Source organism: Pan paniscus, chromosome 8 (genome assembly GCF_029289425.2).
Source record: "Pan paniscus chromosome 8, NHGRI_mPanPan1-v2.0_pri, whole genome shotgun sequence".
Taxonomy (NCBI): Eukaryota; Metazoa; Chordata; class Mammalia; order Primates; family Hominidae; genus Pan; species Pan paniscus.
This window is the reverse complement of record NC_073257.2, coordinates 137,888,079-137,904,397: the sequence shown is the minus strand read 5'-3', so window position 1 is coordinate 137,904,397 and position 16,319 is coordinate 137,888,079. Positions and strand designations below refer to the sequence as shown.

Genomic DNA, 16,319 nt, shown 5'->3' with positions numbered 1-16,319 from the left:
GGAGATGGAGAAGGAAGTGAGGTGGGTGGGGGAGGCAAGCTGATGAACCCAAATAATCTTCATCACTCTCTTTACAGCCACTAATAGGCAGATGATGCGTCTTCACAGCCTCAGGTTTGGTCGCACCTGTGTGGTGTGTAGTGCCGGCTTTGGGCTTATTCGCACCATGGCGTGTGCTGAGTCTGGCTGTGTCAGTGTTGGGAGGGCTCTGACCATGGCCCCCTTGCTTCTGCTGTGGTGATGCATAGAGCATATGCCCTAACCCCACGTCCCTCCCCTCTGCCCTGAAAGGTGTGCAACAACAGGAAGAACTGCCACTGCGAGGCCCACTGGGCACCTCCCTTCTGTGACAAGTTTGGCTTTGGAGGAAGCACAGACAGCGGCCCCATCCGGCAAGCAGGTCAGTGAAGCCCCTGCATCCCGGTGGGAGGAGGCTGAGCACCTGGGGGCGGGTGGGCTCGCCAGCTGTCAGCGTGGGTGCAGGTAGAGCCAACAAGAAACCCAGTGGGGACCCCACATGGGTCTACACAGCCTAGGGTCTCCCGCAGTTTCCAGATGCCCCTCTCATCCCTGCCCGATCTTCTCTGAGGCTCCTTGCTCTCTGCTTTGACTGAGTGGCTGAGTTTGCCAGTTCCTTAGCCTGCGACACTTTTCTTAACTAAGGTCATTTCTGTAGCGAACTGCTGAATGGGTATGAATTTCATCACTGTATCAAAGTACTTTGTAAAGGCCGACATCTGTGTGGTAGGGTGACAAGGTGTGAAGTTTAATGCCTTTTAAAAATCTTACTGGAAAGACACCCACCTCTTAGTAAAGGTGACAGTCACGGCAGCAGTGGGAGTCACTGCAACAGCTTCTGCATATGGAATGATGTGTGCAGGTGCTGTGTGGTGCATTTTATGCCCACGATGTCATCCCCTCCTTATACAACTCTGAAGAAGGTGGTATGATTCTTTTCTCACATACCTAGGACCTGAGGCTCAGGGAAGTTAAGTATTTTGCCTAATGTGATCTCGCTAAGATTTACACACAGGTCTGCCCGTCCCCCAAGAAGCTCTTAGTAGCAGCTGTGCTTGAACTCGTGGCCATTTCTCCTCGGATGACCTTTAGAAATGGTTTACTGGTGTGGTGCTGTTTTCTCTGAGTTCTTATTGGGCAATTCAGGGGCAAGTCTAAATGATGCCTCTTTTCGAGGGAAAGAAGCAAGGCAGGAAGCTGCAGAGTCCAACAGGGAGCGCAGCCAGGGCCAGGAGCCCGTGGGATCGCAGAAGCATGCGTCTACTGCCTCACTGACACTCATCTGAGCCCTCCCATGACATGGAGACCGTGACCAGTGCTGCTGCAGAGGAGGTCACGCGTCCCCAAGGCCTCCTGTGACTGGCAGCATTGACTCTGTGGCTTTGCCATCGTTTCCATGACAACAGACACAACACAGTTCTCGGGGCTCAGGAGGGGAAGTCCAGCCTACCAGGCACGTCTGCAGAAACAGTGCAAGGAAGGGCAGCGAGTTCCTGGTTGAGCTTCTCCTAAAACATGGACATGCTAAAACATGGACATGCTTCAGTGCTACTCCTGAGAGAGTAGCAGGTTACCACTCTAGCAGGCCCCAGCCCTGCAGCAAGGAGGAAGAGGACTCAAAAGTCTGGCCTTTCACTGAGCCTCCACAGCAGTGGGGGAGAAGCAAGGGTTGGGCCCAGTGTCCCCTTTCCCCAATGATACCTCAGCCTCGGCAGCCCTGATGACTGGTCTCTGGCTGCAACTTAATGCTCTGATATGGCTTTTAGCATTTATTATATGAAAATAGCAGGGTTTTAGTTTTTAATTTATCAGAGACCCTGCCACCCATTCCATCTCCATCCAAGCAAACTGAATGGCATTGAAACAAACTGGAGAAGAAGGCAGGAGAAAGGGCGGTGAACTCTGGCTCTTTGCTGTGGACATGCGTGACCAGCAGTACTCAGGTTTGAGGGTTTGCAAAAAGCCAGGGAACCCACAGAGTCACCAACCCTTCATTTAACAAGAATGTTAAAAAGTGAAAACAATGTAAGAGCCTAACTCCATCCCCCATGGCCATTACTGCATAAAATAGAGTGCATTTGAAATACCGCTGCCTCCACCCTGTTCATACATATATAAAATCAAGGCAGGCCATGAGCAAGCATGGCTCACTGCTCCCTGGCCTGGCCATGGCTCAGAGGCTCATTAAACAAGTACTTGTGTGTCTGCCACACACCAGCCACTCTCCTGGGTCCTGGAGAGACATTAAGCAAGAATGACATGGCATAAGTGAGGGGTATGACTGCAGGGAGAGAGGGCATCATGGGAGGGGAGCAACCACCACAGAGCGGCAGGGGATTGTCAGGAAGGCTCCTGGGGACCCTGCATCTGTTGAGGTCTGAAGGGGGCGAGGGAAACATGCATTCTGAAGCCGAGATAGCTGGCTGTGCGAAGATCTAGAGGAGTGTGGACTGGCCTGGGCTCAGATTCTAGAGTGCGGACTGGGCCAACAGGAGGGGACACAGGACACGGTGCTCGTGCTGGTCCTGGGGAAGAGGGAAATGGAGTCAGTCACTGCCCGGGCCTCTGGCTTGAGCAATCCTGGGGAGTTCAGCAGGTTCAGTGTGGGGGCCCTGTAAATGTTCAGTTTCATAGATTGATGTATTGAAGATTTATGGATTCACTTTATGGAACTAGAAATTATAGTTCAAGATTTTTGCTGTTCACTTTTTAAATTAACTTTAACTTTGTTATGAGACACCAGAACTCTAGGTAGAGCCCCCTGTGATCACTGCTAAGGGTCTGAAAAGAGTGACATTTTGGCCAGGAAACCAGAAGCAATGCTTTTCCAGTAACACCAACAAGTAAGTCAAGACTGTCATCTGTTGGCTGTCTTGCTTAGGCTAAGACACATCCCTGATAGGCCTTGTTAGTGGGGGATGGGGTCCAGAAACCAAGAAGGTGTGAAAGACATTCTTTCCCTGGAGTAGGAGCTGCTGCTGCAGTGGTCCACAGCCAGCTGAGGGTCCAGGTGGGAGGCAGGGCCGAGGAGAGCCCAGGTAACTGCATCACGGCAATCACCAGCAGCCGGAAAGGACTGTTGCACACTTACCTGATGTGAAGTACACCCTGATCCTTGCTGATGGGAAGACAAATGAATCAAGATCCCTGTCCTCTAAAAATTCACTGTCCAGTTGAAACCACAGGTAGACCTCCTCTAAGTCTGAGCATTTAGAGTCCTTCCCAGACAGCCACTGACCATAGCTACTGTAAGAAACCAATCTGATGGTTTGATTTTTTTCCTTCCTTTCCCTACCCTTGAGGAGGCTCTTAACTGTATTAAACAAAATGGCAGCAGGTCATAGAAAAGAAGATGTTTTCATAGAGAAAATAGTTTCCTCCCAGGAAAAGGGTTCCCCCCACAAAGGCTGTGTTTTTAAGTCCCCAACATAACAAAGCAAAACCCATGGGTGTTTCATTTAAATGAGTTTTCTTTCTCTTTTTTCACTATCTACTTTGAGATGTCCAGCAAGAAAGCAATTCATTTTTTAAAAACACGAAAAAAGATAAAGCAGAACCCAACTACAGAATGAGTAAAGAAAAGCACTTTGGAGTGGCAAATCTGTGCTGGGGACTGGAAACATTTGAGCCTGGGGATGGCTGTGATTCCGGTGAGGTTTCAGTGATGGCTCCCTGCTACCTTCTGTGGCTACCATGGTCCACTGTGCCGTTGTCACGCCTCAGGGAACCTGCGTGGTCCAGGCCATCACCCCACCTACCCGACTATATATTCCTGTTTAGCAAGTTCTAGAGTTTTCAGAAATGAATGATGGTAACATAGATTGAACCTCAAACATGGCATCTGAAGTAAGACAGTTTATTAGTACATCACTCACGGGTGTACTCTCTTCATTTCTGTTGCTTCAGAGTTCACTTTGCCATAAATGTCACAATTTGATACCTCCCATATTTCATTGTAACTGCCTCCTTCTGTGAGCCCCATGTGTTTTGTTTCAGATAACCAAGGTTTAACCATAGGAATTCTGGTGACCATCCTGTGTCTTCTTGCTGCCGGATTTGTGGTTTATCTCAAAAGGAAGACCTTGATACGACTGCTGTTTACAAATAAGAAGACCACCATTGAAAAACTAAGGTACCCTGGGTTTAGCTTGTCATCTGTTCTAGAAATGGTGGCTCAAGCCTGTAATCCCAGCACTTTGGGAGGCCGAGGCGGGCGGATCACGAGGTCAGGAGATCGAGACCACGGTGAAACCCCGTCTCTACTAAAAATACAAAAAATCAGCCGGGCGCGGTGGCGGGTGCCTGTAGTTCCATCTACTCGGGAGGCTGAGGCACGAGAATGGCGTGAACCCGGGAGGCGGAGCTTGCAGTGAGTCACGATCACTCCACTGCACTCCAGCCTGGGCGAGAGAGCAAGACTCCATCTCAAAAAAAAAAAAAAAAAAAAAGGTGGCTCAGAAAAAGTACAGCAAACTGCTTCTCACTTCATTTTTTTAGCAAAGGTCAGATTTTCTGGATCATAAACCTGGGACTTGGTTCTTTTTTGGGGGGTTTCTCGTTTTAAATTTCTGCCAGATCAGCTGCCTCCTTTACTTCCCTTCAAACAACAATGTGCTGCTTATTACATAAGCCAGCAGGGTGTCAGGAAATTCCACTGATGTGTTTTCTCCCACCCTTATATTAGTAATTTTTATACAACATGGAGACATTGAAATATTTTCATCAGATGGGGTAGCTTTTGATCCAAATATATTCAAAGACATTATCGCTGAAATGCCAGCTTCATACAAATCATCTTCCAGGTGTCACTACACTGCATTTCTATGGAGCGTAAGAACTAATTTGACAAAATAGAGGTTTTGAGGGAAAAACCAGTATTTATTTTTTAATCTCCTAAGAGTATTATTAGGTAATTTTTCCTTTGCATGTTTAGCACACTGAGTTAAGTAAACTATCTTTTGAGTGCCACTATGAGCAAAGTGTAAAAAGTCAAGTCAGTGAGAAGGGGAAACACACTTGGTCAGCAGGTATGGGATTCTGTTGCAGGTGTGTGCGCCCTTCCCGGCCACCCCGTGGCTTCCAACCCTGTCAGGCTCACCTCGGCCACCTTGGAAAAGGCCTGATGAGGAAGCCGCCAGATTCCTACCCACCGAAGGTGAGTCTTGAGTAGATGTGAGTGCTCAGGGCACACATGCAGACATGAGGTTTTCAATACAAGACTGAATAAGAATGGGATCCTAGAGGCGCTGCCTGTGAAATGCTGAGTCAGCCTCACTAGGTCAACAGGCTCTGAGGGAGGGTCTCTGTGATCTGGGGCCAGAGGGAGGCCCCACGGTGCCCCCGTGGAAGCCCACCTAGATCCTGTTGGCGCAGTCAGTGTCCCCTGCATGATATGGTGCAGCATAGTGTGAGCTGTGATCCCTTCAGTCACCCAGACCAGCCACATTTCTGGGGCCCCACTGGGTCTGCAGCCCGAGCTGGCTCCTGACACCAGCCCCCAATGCCAGCCCCACCATGGTTTCCAAATGCCACCACCTGGCTTTAGGTGAGCTGCTTTAGCCCACTGTTACTCTTAAAATATTTTTCAAAAGTTACATGGAGCTCTCAGAATTGACCATTTTGCTCCAGCCCTGAGCTGAGGAAGCCCTGTCCACCCTGTGGTTTCAGAGAACTGGATCCTTAACCCAGTGGTTTCAGAGAACTGGATCCTTAACCCAGTGGTTTCAGAGAACTGGATCCTTAACCCAGAGTACCTCACGGCTCCCTGCTGTCTCTTAATCCTCTTGCTACCCTGGTGAATTACAGCTAGAGTTCATTCTAATAGTTTTTCCCCACCGAGTTTTTCTGATGTACCCACAAGAATTCTTGAATATTGAACTTAGTCAACAAGAGTCCAAATTATAACAGTGAACAAGATTGGTGTCAAAAAAAATAAGTGATTGAAAAATCATTGCTGCATATGCAGTAGGCAATAAACTGTTTTAACTCCCTTGATCCAAAAAACGCAAAGGGTGGGGCTCCAAGGAGGAGGCTGCCATTCCCAATAAGCTTTACCCCTGCTCGTCCCCAAAGGTGGAACCATAAGCAAGAACGGCTTTGTGTGGTAGCCAAAAGCACATCTTCATTTTCGTAAAAAAGAAAAATGCAGCTCTATTAAAAAAAAAAAAAAGCACAGCCTTATTGTTGAGAGCCCCAAACTAGAAACGATCCAAATATCCATCAACCAGTAAAAGGATAAACAATGGTATATTTGCACAACGGAATGAACCATTGATGTATACAACATTGAGGATGAATCTCTAGATAATTATTCTGAGTAAAAGAAGAAAAGCCAGAGTACATACTCTGTGATCCCACTTCTATACAATTCTGACAAATGCAAACTGATAGTGACAGAAAGCAGACTGATGATTGGAGGGAGAGGGAAGGGAGAAGAATGACAAGAAAACTCTTTGGGGTGATGGATGCATTCATTTGTCCACTTGTTTGTTGTGAGGGTTTCATGGGTGTAAACACGTCAAAAATGACCAAGTTGTATACTTTATGTCAACTATACCTCAATTAAGCTGTTTTTAGAAAGAGAGGAAGGAAGGGGTAGAAGCCTGAGGTATAAGGGTCCCTGCAGCACCTGTTCTAAGAACAAGGGTTACCATATGGGAGAACGTCTCCAACTCCAAGCCCCAACCTCAGCCCCGGCTTCCTGAAGCCGCAACTCTCCTTTCCCCAGTGGTTTTCTCAGTTCTCATTGAGCCTTGAACACATTAAACTGTATCTTATTTTCACATCTCTTTTGTAACTTCCCTAAGATCTCGGTCCGTGTCTTTATACTTGGTACTTTTTCAAGGGCTTTGCACCTATTTGTTAAACAGTTTTTAAAAATCTAAACAAAAATCGATCCTTCTATTCCAGATTTGGCGGGGTGGAGGCAGGTGATGCTTCTGTTTGAATTTTGAAGTTTAAATAAATACAAAAATAATTCCCCTCTTGTGTACATCCTTGATTTCTTTCCTTTACCCCACCTTGGCCTTCAGCTATAACAGATGAGTTAGCACTGCTTTTTCCTTAAGGAATTACCGATATTTTTGAAACCCGCTATAGCATGGCTTTTTACTTTGACTGTACAGGACAATCCCAGGAGATTGCTGCAGTGTCAGAATGTTGACATCAGCAGACCCCTCAACGGCCTGAATGTCCCTCAGCCCCAGTCAACTCAGCGAGTGCTTCCTCCCCTCCACCGGGCTCCACGTGCACCTAGCGTCCCTGCCAGACCCCTGCCAGCCAACCCTGCACTTAGGCAGGCCCAGGTATGCTTTCAGTACTAATATGATAGGATGTAGTTCAAATCCAGATTCTGCTACTTGTTAATGTGTGAGCTAAGTTGCTTAACTTCTCGGTGCCTCTGTAAAATGGAGATAATTCAGCTACTCAGATGGTTAAATGAGATAATCCACATAAAGCAGTTAGTTTGGTGCCTGGAGTATAATAATAAGAGTGTCATATATTTTAATTTACTAGTTATAATTTTTTAAGTATTTGAATAGTTAGACCACTCATGCAACTAAACGATGACACTATTGAGAATAGCAGAGGGACTAGTAATAATTAGGCCTGGACAGTAAAATAGAGACAGGCAATCTAAGACAGATGGTCACCTAAGAAGCATCAGTTATACTCTCTCATCATTTTATTTCAAAATTATTTACAAGAATTATACCACCTATATACAGAGTGTCTCCGTACCAAACTTAGCACTGTATTGTTTGTTTATATCATCTCATTTTAATGCTGTTTTTGGAAGTAACCATTTCTGTTTGCTGCAATAACGAATGATATTTCACAATAGAAAACTTGAAGGGAGGAGAAAACAAGCAAATAAGTAGGAGATAATCACTGGTAATTTTTCACTGCTATTAATATTTTTTGTTTATAATTGTGTATTTTAACATAATTTATTTGTACACAGTTTTATATACTGCTTTGTTTTGCCTTAAAAATTAGTCCCATTTACAATGGCATTAAAAATCCTATTTAATAATAACACTATACTTGAATATAAATGTTTAAGTACTTGCAAATTATTGGGCATGTTTTGATGTATCATTTTTTGCTGTTAGAAAGTTCTAGACAGGTAAATCTTGGGACCTCTTTATTCCCCTAGGAGAGATTCTTAAAAGTAAAATATTGGGTTGAAAGATTGTATGACCATTTTAAGCCTCATAATATAAAAATATTTTTTCAGAACTCATATACATTTGCGTTCCCACATTATTATTGTCTTTCTCACCATGACTTTGCTAACACTAAATTTTAACTTTTACCAGTTTGATAAATACAACAAAATATCTCAATTTGTTGCTGTCTAGTAGTTCTGTCAGTTACCAAGAGGAGATGTTGGACTTTTCCACTATAATTGTGTCTCCTTTGAGTTCATCAGTTTTTGCTTCATGTATTTTGAAGCTCTGTTGTTTGTGATACACACAATTAGGATTGTTGTGTCATCTTAGTAAAGTGACCCTTTTATCATTATGTCATGTCTCTGTTTAGCTCTGGTAATCTTTGTTCTAAAATCTACTTTATCTGATATTATTATATCCACTCCAGTTTTATTTTGATTAGTATTAGTGTTGTCTTTTTGCAATCATGAATGATATTTCACAATAGGAAACATCATTCATGATTGCAGCAAACAGAAATGGTTACTTCTAAAAACAGCATGAAAAGCAAAGTATGAATTTTTCCATCCTTTTAACATACCTATGGAATTACATTTGAAAAGCGTTTCTTGTAGACAGCATATAGATTTTTTCATCCATTTAGCCAGTCACTATCTTTTAATAGGTGTGTTTAGAACATTCATATTTAATGCAATTGTTGATATGTTTGGATTTAAGTCTACCATGTTAATATTATTCTGTTTGTTCTCTCTGGTTTTTGTTTCATTGTGCTTTTTCTGTGTTCCTGTAGATTAGTATTCCATATTGATTTAGCTGCATTTATGTTTTTGAGTATATATCTTTGTATTTTTTTTGTATGATTACACTAGGGCAGTTTCTCAACCTCAGCATTTTGACATATTGTACTGAATACTCTGTTATGTGGGGTTTTCCTGTGCATTGTAGAATGTTTAGCAGCATCCATGGCCTCTATCAACTAGATGGAAGTAACATGTGTAATTATGTTTCCAAACATTGCCAAAATGTCCTCTGAAAGGCATAACCTCCCTTGATTGAAAACCACTGCTCTGAAGATTACAGTATATATGTACTTACTTTATCACAGTCTACTAGTCAATATTTCTTCACTTTAAGTAGAATACAGAAACTATCACCTTTTAGGTCGCTTTTCCTCTTCCTTTTATAATACAGATGTCTTAAATATTACCTTTATGTGTACTGAGAGTCACTGCAGATGTTGTAATTTTGCTTTCAGCCAAACATAATCTTTAAAACTTAACTTTGCTTATTATTTTCTGTCTGAAAAACTTTCTTTAGCCATTTTTTAAAGCAAATCTGTAGGTGACAAATTCTCTTCATTTTCCTTTATCTGAGAATGTATTTATTCCTAGAGGATAGTTTTGCTGGATATAGAATTCTGCATTGACTGTTTTCTCCATTCAGTACTTAAAAAATGTTGTTCCCCTTCCTTCTGGACTCCATGGTGATGAGAAATCCACTAAAAGTTCTACCCATAGTCTCTGTTCCAGGGAAGGGATGTGGCATGTTATTGCAAGAAGTGATAGAAAGTAGAGATCTGCCAGTCTCTAGGCTATGATGCCTGGTGAGGAGCAGGAGGGAGGCATGGCTTTTTTCAAGTGTTGAGCTGGAGTAAGGTCAGGTATGGTCAAAACACTTCTGTATTTCTGGACTGCTCTTTCTCTAGTCTTTTGGCTCGAGATAGCAGGCTTTTCCAGTTGTGGGCCTATCCAGAGCCCAGGCCAAGATATATAAAAGAACACACACACACACAAACACACCATTGGGTAGTTCCTTGAGTTCTGAGATCCCTAGCCAGCATACTTTATGTCCAGACCTCATTTCTCCTTGTATTTTTTTTATTACTGGTACACTTGAACTACTTTTTATGTATCCATTAGCCAATGGTATGCTGGCAAACTGGCCCTTTTAAAAAAAAATTCTGATTTACAGCTGATTTCTCTGGTATAAAACTTCCCATTGTGGCCAGTTTCAAGCTACTAATGTGACATTACTGAATGAGGAGTAGGGAACTGGCAGTTATGAGCCAGTACCAGCCAGCTCAAGCATACCACTGCTGTTCACTGTATTTGTTCTGTGACTTGTCTTTTCCTATCCTTTGCCTATTTATTTCTGTTTGAGAGGTAGAGGTTTTCTTCTTGGTTTATAAGTTTCTTTTAAAAATATTTTAATGTAATTTTAGTTATGATTTTTTGGCATAAGAATAATTCTGGTTTTGAATATTGAATTTTTCTTTTGTGAATTTTCCCATTCCTTTCATGCTTGCAAAGTCCACTCCCATTTCATTATTAGGGAAAGTCCATATATAATTTCTTCTGTTTATTGATAGTTCTTTTACATTTGTTTTTCTAATTTGTTTTAGATTTGCAGTCATGGAAGGTGGTGAGCATGCCCTAAACTTTTCTGGTGCGTGGACTTGAGAATCTGACAGAAGCTATGAACTCATAAAATGCACCAATATTAGTATTTTGTGTGCACATTTCAGGTAGCCAAAGAGCAGAGAAGCTCCTTTCCCATGTACCCCTCATCCTGAACTTTATTTCTTTTAAGCAACTCACCTGTGTACCATGTCAAACTGGGGTTAACAGACCATGTTATCAGAGGAAGGTATTCCTACTGCTGGTGTTTTTTTCTCCACCAGCAGGGACTCTTGTAAGATTTCCTTTAAAGCAGGCCCGAAAAAGTCCTTCATTCTGTTTTATGAAACTAAGGAAATGTTACCCTTTAAACATCAGTCACTGAAAAATCCACATTTCTCACTCCAGGCTGGTGTCTGTCTGGAACTTTTCTAAGACATATGATATAGATTAAGTGTGTGATTTCTCTCCCATCACACATAGGGAACGGGAATTAATTCCATGCAGGTGTGGAGAATATTTGGAGGTGACTCGTTTGGCAGCACAAATTGAATCCACTGACATTTTGTACTTTGGGGTTCCTCATGCCCTGCCCAGGACAACGTGACACACAGCTAATCCTGCTTCATTTGTCCCAATGTACTAAGCATTCCAGAAGAAAACACTACCACAAACACCATCTTGGTCCACCTCACATTTAAACTGTAAGCTAGGTCTTTATAGAAACCATTTCATTTTCTATAAATGTTCTGTTTGACTTATAAATGAAGGAGAGCAGAATGAATGTACCCTCTTGTCCACAAACATACCTTTGCAATGTACCACTTCCTTCATGGTAAAAGGACCCTTGGAATTCAAGCTTCTCATCCTAACTCCCCAGTCTTGATCAAGGAAACAAACTTTTCATCCCATCAGCTATATTAGAGGAAAAATAATTCAGTGTATTCATCTAGCTGTTCACTGCATCTTAAAGAAGGCTCTATGCATTTTCTGCAGAGGTGGAGATCTGAAGTTCAGTGATGCTGTCAAAACACAACATTTCTCCTAATCAACAACCTTTATCTGTCTGTATTATATGCAACATATAATATTTTATAACACAAGACTCACCAGTCTGGCACAGTCTCATCTAAGAAAAGGCTACTTTGTTTAAGTTGCCATGGGAAGACGGTGGCAGCTATTACAAGGAAGTCCAAATTCCTCTTCCTCCTCAAACCCTTATAAAAGGTGATGAATGATGAGCTGGGGCTGTTACTGGTAAACAGCAGCTACTCCTTCAAATGCCTGGTCAGGATGCAGATGTGAGCAAAGCCAATTAATTTAAGCCACGATTGTAGATCAATCAGGTGCTGGCCAGTTCAGAGGTTAAGTCCAAACTTTCAAACTGTTCAACAAAATGAATTTGGCTCCGAATGGATAAGGGCATGTGCCCTTCCGGACCTTTGTGGGTGTCTGATATTGAAACCTGCACTTGCAGAGCCTAGAAATCTGGGGATTAGGTCCTTGCTCATCAGAAATGCCAATTTGTAATGAGAAAAAGAAGACCCATTTGTTAGTATGTTCTCCTAAAGAAGATGAAATACAAGAAAACTGAGTTTTATGAGAGCTTCTGTTGCTACACACAAAGCACAGGCTAATAACTGGTAAAGGTGCTGGTGAGTGTCCTTCTGTGCCCTTTCCCTGCATTCCAGATCTCACCCTCCCCTAAACCTCTCCACAGTCCTCCCTCCAGGACCTCTGATCACCTGCTGCCGTAGCCTGGAGTTACCAGTATGCCAGCTCTGCCCTACTTCTGAAGGCATAGACTGATCCCAGGCACACCTAAGTCCAGCCCCTCGAACATAATAGATGTGTAGGAAATATGCTGAATTGATGTGGACTTAAAATAGTAAAAAATCAGTTGTCACAGTGTCATTCTCCATGGCGCCATCACACTCAGTTATGGATTAATGACAATGAGTCCATTCCCCCTGTAAATCTAAAACACAGCTACCAAGGTCTTGGACTCTCCCTGCCACCTACCCAATACTTGCAGAAACTTTAGCTGAACTTTCTTTGGCATCATATACTAATTATTCATCAGACACAAACATCAAATGTCTTTAAGGGTATCAGTTATCCACGGAAGCATGATCTCTCCCTGAAGGGAACTTCTCAGAACACGTTTTCAAGGGAAGTTGTTCACGTGATTACAGTGTTCAAAGGGGTATTTGTTTCCCACTTATTTGTTACTATAAACATGAAAATTACATAAAAAGCAGATGCCTGATATTTTAGCCTTTACATTTGCTAACAGGTAATATAGGCCTATAATTAAAAATCTCAACAGTATAAAGGGTCATTCGGAAAACAGTCTCCTTCACACCTGTCACCAGTCTCCCTTCCCAGAAGCAATCGTCACTGTTACTAGGCTTTTATAAAACGCAATTTGGAATACAATGAAAAGTCTCAGCTCTACCCCCGACCCACCTCTCTGCTAGGAGAGATTATGGAAATTTTCAAACACTCAAAATTGGAGAGAAGAGTACAGTGAAACCCTATCTACCCATCACTCAACTTCAGCAACCGTCAACTTGCTGTCACTCATCTTACATCCTTGTTTTGAATTCAAATGGCAACACATTATGTACTTTCTTCTACTTTGGTTATTCCTTATTAGTTTTATACATCTGCTTCATTCTTTTCACTGGCTACATCGTTATTTGTGAAGCTATACCATGACTTCTTTAACCTGTCCCTTCCAGATTCCCAGATGGGTTGTTTTCAATCATTTGCTATGTCACACAGGCATAATCTTGCCCAAGATGGATAAATTCCTGAAAGCACAATTGCTGTGCAAAAGTCATATGCATTTAGAAATTTGATAGATTGAGTGAAGCTGCCTTTAAAGGAGTTGTTTCAGCTATTCTATTATCCAGCTCCTCACCAACACAGTGTGTTCGGAGGTTTTTCATCTCTTTGCCAATCGATAGGTTAAAAACAGTGGTCTCCATGTTTTTCTTCATAGGAAATACTTCATAGTGAGATGAAATACCTTTTCACAGGTTTAAGATTTTCTTTTTCATGAACTGCCTTTTCATCTTTGCCATTTTGAAAATTTAAGATCGGGGTACATGTGCAGGATGTGCAGGTTTGTTACATAGGTAAACATGTGCCATGGTGGTTTGCTGCACAGATCTCATCACCCAGGTATTAAGCTGGGCATCCATTAGCTATTCATCCTGATGCTCTACTCCTCCCCCTGCCCCATTGTGTCCATGTGTTCTCATCATTCAGCTCCCACTTAATAAGTGAAAACATGGGGTATTTGGTTTTCTGTTCCTGCATTACTTTGCTGAGGATAATGGCCTCCAGCTCCATCCATGTCCCTGCAAAAGACATGATCTCATTCCTTTTTATGGCTGCATAGTATTCCATGGTGTATATTTACCACATTTTCTTACCCAGTATATCACTGATGGGCACTTAGGTTGATTCCATGTCTTTGCTATTGTGAATAGTGCCGCAGTGAACATATGCATGCACGTATAATAGAATGATTTCTATTCCTTTGGGTATATACCCAATAATGGGATTCCTGGGTCAAATGGCATCTCTGCTGCTAGGTCTTTGAGGAATCATCACACTGTCTTCCACAATGGTTGAACTAATTTACACTCCCACCAACAGTGTAAAAGCATTCCTTTTGCTCTGCAACCTTTCTAGCATCTGTTAACTTTTTAATAATTGCCATTCTGACTGGCATGAGATGGTAGCTCATTGTGGTTTTGATTTGCATTTCTCTAATGATCAGTGATGTTGAGCTTTTTTTCATGTTTGTTGGCTCCATGAATGTCTTCTTTTGAGAAGTGTCTGTTCATGTCTTTTGCCCACTTTTTACTGGTCTTGTTTTCTTGTAATTTTAAATTCCTTATAGATGCTAGCTATTAGACCTTTGTCAGATGGATAGATTGAAAAACTTTCTCCCATTCTGTAGGTTGTTCATTCTGTGTTTCTTTTGCTGCAGACACTCTTTAATTAGATCCCGTTTGTCAATTTTTGCTCTGACGTCATCATGAAATCTTTTCACATGCCTATGTCCTCGATGGTATTGCCTAGATTTTCTCCTAAGGTTTTTATAGTTTTGGGTTTTATATGTAAGTCTTTAATCAATCCCGAGTTTATTTTTGTATATGGTGTAAGGAAGGGGTCCAGCTTCAATTTTCTGCATATGGCTATCCAGTTCTTCCAGACTATTTATTAAATAGGGAATCCTTTCCCCATTGCTTTTTCTCAGGTTTGTTGAAGATCAGATGGTTGTAGGCATGCAGTCTTATTCCTGGGTTCTCTATTTTGTTCCATTGGTCTATGTGTCTGTATCAGTACCGTGCCATTTTGGTTACCATAGCTTTGTAGTATAGTTTGAAGTCAGCATGATGCCTCCAGCTTTGTTCTTTTTGCTTAGGATTGTCTTGGCTATTTGGGCTCTTTTGGGGTTCCATATGAATTTTTAGTTTTTTCTAATTTGGTGAAGAATGTCAATAGTAGTTTGATGGGGATAGCATTGATTGTATTTGGGCAGTATGGCCATTTTCATATTGCTTCTTTCTATCCATAAGCATGGAATGCTTTTCCATTTGTTTATGTCCTCTGATTTCTTTGAGCAGTGGTGTAGTTCTCCTTGAAGAGGTCCTTCATGTCTCTTGTAACTGCATTCCTAGGTACTTTATTATTTTTGTGGCAATTCTGAATGGGAGTTCATGATTTGGCTGTTGGCTTGCCTGTTGGTGTATAGGAATGCTAGCAATTTTTGCACATTGATTTTATATACTGAGACTTTGTTGAAGTTGCTCAAGAAGCTTTTGGGCTAAGACAATGGGGTTTTCAAGATATAGGATCACGTCATCTGCAAACAAAGTTAGTTTGACTTCCTCTCTTCCTATTTGAATACACTTCCTTTCTCTTGCCTGATTGCCCTTCCCAGAACTTCCAATACTATGTTGACTAGGAGTGGTGAGAGAGGGCATCTTGTGCTGGTTTTCAAAGGGAAAGCTTCCAGCTTTTACTCATTCAGGATATTAGCTGTGGGTTCGTCATAGATGGCTATTATTTTGAGGTATGTTCCTTTAATACCTAGCTTATTGCGAGTTTTTTATATTATGGGGTGAATTTTATTGAAGATCTTTTCTGCATCTATTGAGATAATTATATGGTTTTTGTCTCTAGTTCTGTTTATGTGATGAATCACATTTATTGATTTGCATATCCCAAACCAACCTTGCATCTTGGGACAAAGCCTACTTGATTGTGGTGGATAAGCTTTTTGATGTGCTGCCAGATTGTTTGCCTGTATTTTGTTGAGGATTTTTGCATCAATGTTCATCAAGGATATTGGCCTGAGGTTTTCTTTTATCTCTACCAGGTGTTGGTACCAGGATGCTGTTGGCCTCACAGAATGAGTTAGAGAGGAGTCTCTTCTTTCCAATTTTTTTGGAATAGTTTCAGTAGAAATGGTACCAGCTCTATTTTCTACCTCTTGTAGAGTTCAGCTGTGAATCTGCCTGGTCCTGGGTTTTGTTTGGTTGGTAGGCTATTTACTACTGCCTCAATTTCAGAACTCATTATTGGCCTATTCAGGGATTCAATTTCTTCCTGGTTCAGTCTCAGAGACTGTATGTGCTCTAGATTTTCTAGTTTATGTGCATAGAGGTGTTTATAGTATTCTCTGATAGTTGTATTTCTGTGGGATCAA

General features: G+C 42.0%; 1 protein-coding gene across 3 annotated transcripts in view; it reads left to right on the top strand.

The window, feature by feature from the left end:
- ADAM12 (ADAM metallopeptidase domain 12) overlaps positions 1-16,319 on the top strand; it is a 375,334-nt gene that overhangs the window by 344,244 nt on the left and 14,771 nt on the right. Inside the window, exons 18-21 of one of the 3 annotated variants that reach the window (XM_034931678.3) lie at positions 292-400; positions 4,015-4,150; positions 5,065-5,173; positions 7,143-7,322. In XM_034931678.3, coding sequence (XP_034787569.2) covers positions 292-400; positions 4,015-4,150; positions 5,065-5,173; positions 7,143-7,322 — 534 coding nt within the window. Of the gene's footprint in view, positions 1-291; positions 401-1,194; positions 2,523-4,014; positions 4,151-5,064; positions 5,174-7,142; positions 7,323-16,319 lie in introns of those variants that run through there. The other 2 variants (XM_034931680.3, XM_034931679.3) reach the window with 2 other exon arrangements.